This window comes from Rhinichthys klamathensis, unplaced genomic scaffold, assembly GCF_029890125.1.
Source record: "Rhinichthys klamathensis goyatoka isolate OS25496 unplaced genomic scaffold, OSU_Roscu_1.1 h1tg000027l_1, whole genome shotgun sequence".
NCBI lineage: Eukaryota > Metazoa > Chordata > Actinopteri > Cypriniformes > Leuciscidae > Rhinichthys > Rhinichthys klamathensis.
Window position 1 is genome coordinate 1,070,642 of NW_026606577.1, and position 3,598 is coordinate 1,074,239.

A 3,598-nucleotide genomic window follows, 5' to 3' on the forward strand; every position below is an offset into this window, starting at 1 on the left:
CGACGGAACTTGCGACCATAGTTGGCTAACGATGCTTTCGGGAAACACACCCCAGGCTGATTCGTTGATCTGCAATACAGTCATGCCTATAGAAGTGGGGGATATAAATCTTATTTCATGAGTAATGTTTCACTATAAATATGTAAAACAATGTAGTTATTTTTGCTCTCTTATTTTATCAGACAACATATGATTTACTGCATTGAGTACTTTTTGTAGGTTTAAACCTCTTTTTAATATCAAGCATGTCCCGGGCCTGTTCTCATTCATGCAAGTTTCTTTGTATGATCTATCGTTGATGCAAACGATATGATTCACGAAATAGTTTGTTTTATTCAAGACTCAGCTTACTGTATTTATAAGGTATAATTCACACAAAAATATAAATTCTGTCATCATGTACTCCCCTTTATGTCATTTCAAACCTATTTTAGTTCAACTTCCAAACACGAATGAAGATATTTATGAAACCTGCGAGATTTCTGTTCCTCCATTTAAAGTCCATTCCAGTCTAGAACTTAAAAGATCCATAAAATGTCTTAAAGGCATCATAAAAATAACCAATCTGGTGGTCTAATTCATGTGGTGACATTACTACATTAAACTACTATATATTTATAATGTTGAATATAATGTATAATAATGCAATGTGGGAATATTTGTGGTTCTGATAATTAAAAATATATATATTATTATTTATTTTAATAATAATAAAGTATGACTATAATTTAGTATTTTTTTTAGCAAATTTTACATGTCTATTTACTTTGAAGATTCAATTTATTAGAATTTCCAGGGACATGTCTAAAGTATTACATGTCTAAAGCTTCAAGCTTTTAATTTGATTGTGTATTAACATGCATAACTTTAGTAAGTTCACGTAGAATGTACGGCAGTAGAAAGATTAGTTCTAATAGTAGTTTGTCAAACCTACAGCAAGTGTGTCTGTGCAGATACTTTAATGCGTAAAATGTAAATTTAAAATAAGCTCTGAGATAGAGATTCTCTTTTATGAAAAGATTATTGGATTCATTTATTTCAAAACTGTATTCTCAGATTAATCCCATCTATGAATATTTAACTAGTAGGTGGGGTGAAAGGTGAATAGTTAGACGTCATGTTGAATAGGTGGTCTCTGCGCTTTATATACCATTATGTTATAAGTAACAGTCATGAGCTCCAGGAGGACAAACTGACAAGCATCCTCGTACAGATTTGGAATAGTTCACTTATGAAGGACAGAGTCTATTTAAAATTGAGCGATCCTCAATATGTCTAACTGGGGCGCAACCAACACAGAAAATGAAACATTCCAATACTGCTTTCCGAACAACAATTTGTCTTGTACCAAAAATGTAAAACCTGGATTCGAGTACATTATTGTATACATATTCATTTCTACAATATCAGTGTTCACTGTGTTTCTGAACTTGCTGGTGATCATCTCCATCTCTCACTTCAAGCAGCTTCACACTCCAACCAATGTGCTGATCTTTTCTCTGGCAGTGGCTGATCTGATTGTGGGACTGATTCTTATGCCAGTACAGGGTATCAAATTGATTGAGCCGTGCTGGTTCTTTGGAGAAATATTTTGCTCGATATTTCCTTTTATTTTCTATGTGGTTGTAACAGCATCTCTTGGTAATTTGATTATTATATCTGTGGATCGTTACATTGCTGTGAATGACCCTTTGCGATATGCATCAAGGGTAAATATTAACAGAGCAGTTTTTTCTATTGTTGCAAACTGGGTATTTTCCTTCGTATATTCTCTTTTTATTTTGTATGATTCTCTACTGTATCCAGAGAAAAATTATACATGTATTGGAGAATGTATACTTGTTATTAAGTTGGGATATATCATAACAGATGTCTTAGTTACTTTAGTGACACCTTGTTGTTTAATCATTACTTTATATCTGAAAATCTGTATCGTAGCAAAAAAACAAGCAAAGCATATAAATTCACTCACAGACAAAAAGGCCAAGTCAGAAAAAAAGGCTGCAAGAACCTTAGGTATTATTGTAATGGTTTATCTTCTTTGTTGGATACCATATTATATAGCTGCTCTTACTGTTGGTCAAGACACAGGTGACTCCTTTGTAATTAATATAATGTATTGGATTTTATGCATGAATTCATGCATGAATCCACTTATTTATGCAATGTTTTATAAATGGTTTCGAATATCAGCAAAATACATTTTGACTCTGAAAATATTCAAACCTTCATCAGAATACTTCAACCTATTCATGGAAGAGAAATGATCTCCTGCTGTTGCATTACTGTAAAACCCATGTAAAGCACATATAAAGGGTATAGTTGACCCCAAAATGAATATGTCATCATTTATTGACCACCATATTGTTCCAAAACTGTATAACGTTTTCTTATGCGGAGTATAAAACATTTTGAGAAATATCTCAGCTTTCTTTAAAATATAATTTGTGTTCTACATGAGAAAGAAATGCGTACAGGTTTAGAACAATATGAGGTTGAGTAAATAACGACAATTTGGGGTCAGTTATCCCCTTAAGATCATCTGTTTCTAGATAAAGTAGTGTGATCTTCATTGTGAAAGATAAGATAGTATCAATCTTTGTATAGCTTGTATGGTTTTGAAATGATCTATGATAATCAATCCCCATTTGTTCTCTTAAAGGCCTTCAAATGATTAAGATCATCTGAACAACTTCTTTCTAAGAATTTACAAACTCAAGAGTGGAAAACTGACGCAAGCACAAATCTTGTTAAGACATGAAGAATAATGCTGGTTAATAGTGTTAATCATAATGTAAATGTGTAGTGTCTTCAGGGACTTTTTTCAAATTGAGTTGGGTTTAATCTGCAAACGCTAAAGAACTGTGATGTGGTGTGATGGGGAAAAGTCGTTTTGCACAGGATAGAAGTTAAGAGAATATATATATATTTTTTGCCATGTTCAAGTAGTGTTATTTCAGAGATAATCTTTCTTTTAAGTGAAAGACTTCTAAGGATTCAATACTAAAGATTATTTCTACCAGTGATTACAATTTGTAATGCATGAGGATCAAGACAAATGAGATAGAAACGGGATATGACTATGGATTAGTTCGAGTGATGATGGGACAGTTATAAAGCATGTCGGTTTGTCTGTTTTCCCAGTAGTGCCTGTACTGTATTTAATTTATCTAACACACAGCTATGGAGATATGGAGCCCAGCATGTCTAACCAGAATTACTGTGCAGACTTTCTTTCAATAGGTGATACTGTAATCAATAAATCTAGATCTAGTACAAATAGATTTTTGTTATTCAAATTGTAGGCCTCCTTTGATTTAAACTGACCTGTCAGTCATGGAAACTGACAAGGTTATTGTTATAGGTCACATTGTTGACCAACTGTTCATATACAGTTGTTTTTATAGTACTTTTTTTTAAATCATTCTTTTAGACTGATTGAATGAATTCAAATGTTTGAAAATGTGTTAATAATAGAGTTTTAATGGTGCTTGTGAGTAAAAAGATTTAGGCTATAATATTAATAAAATGTCTAATCATTTAAATTATCAAATTTAACTATTAAATGTAATAAACTCATAATTAATAAAATGAGTTG

At 32.0% G+C, this 3,598-nt stretch overlaps 1 protein-coding gene across 1 annotated transcript; it reads left to right on the top strand.

Moving 5' to 3' along the window:
- Positions 1-1,271: 1,271 nt before the first annotated feature.
- LOC130079085 (trace amine-associated receptor 13c) lies at positions 1,272-2,267 on the top strand. Its single transcript, XM_056244578.1, has one exon. The coding sequence runs from the start codon at positions 1,272-1,274 to the stop codon at positions 2,265-2,267; it is 996 nt and encodes a 331-aa protein (XP_056100553.1).
- The last annotated feature ends 1,331 nt before the right edge of the window (positions 2,268-3,598 follow it).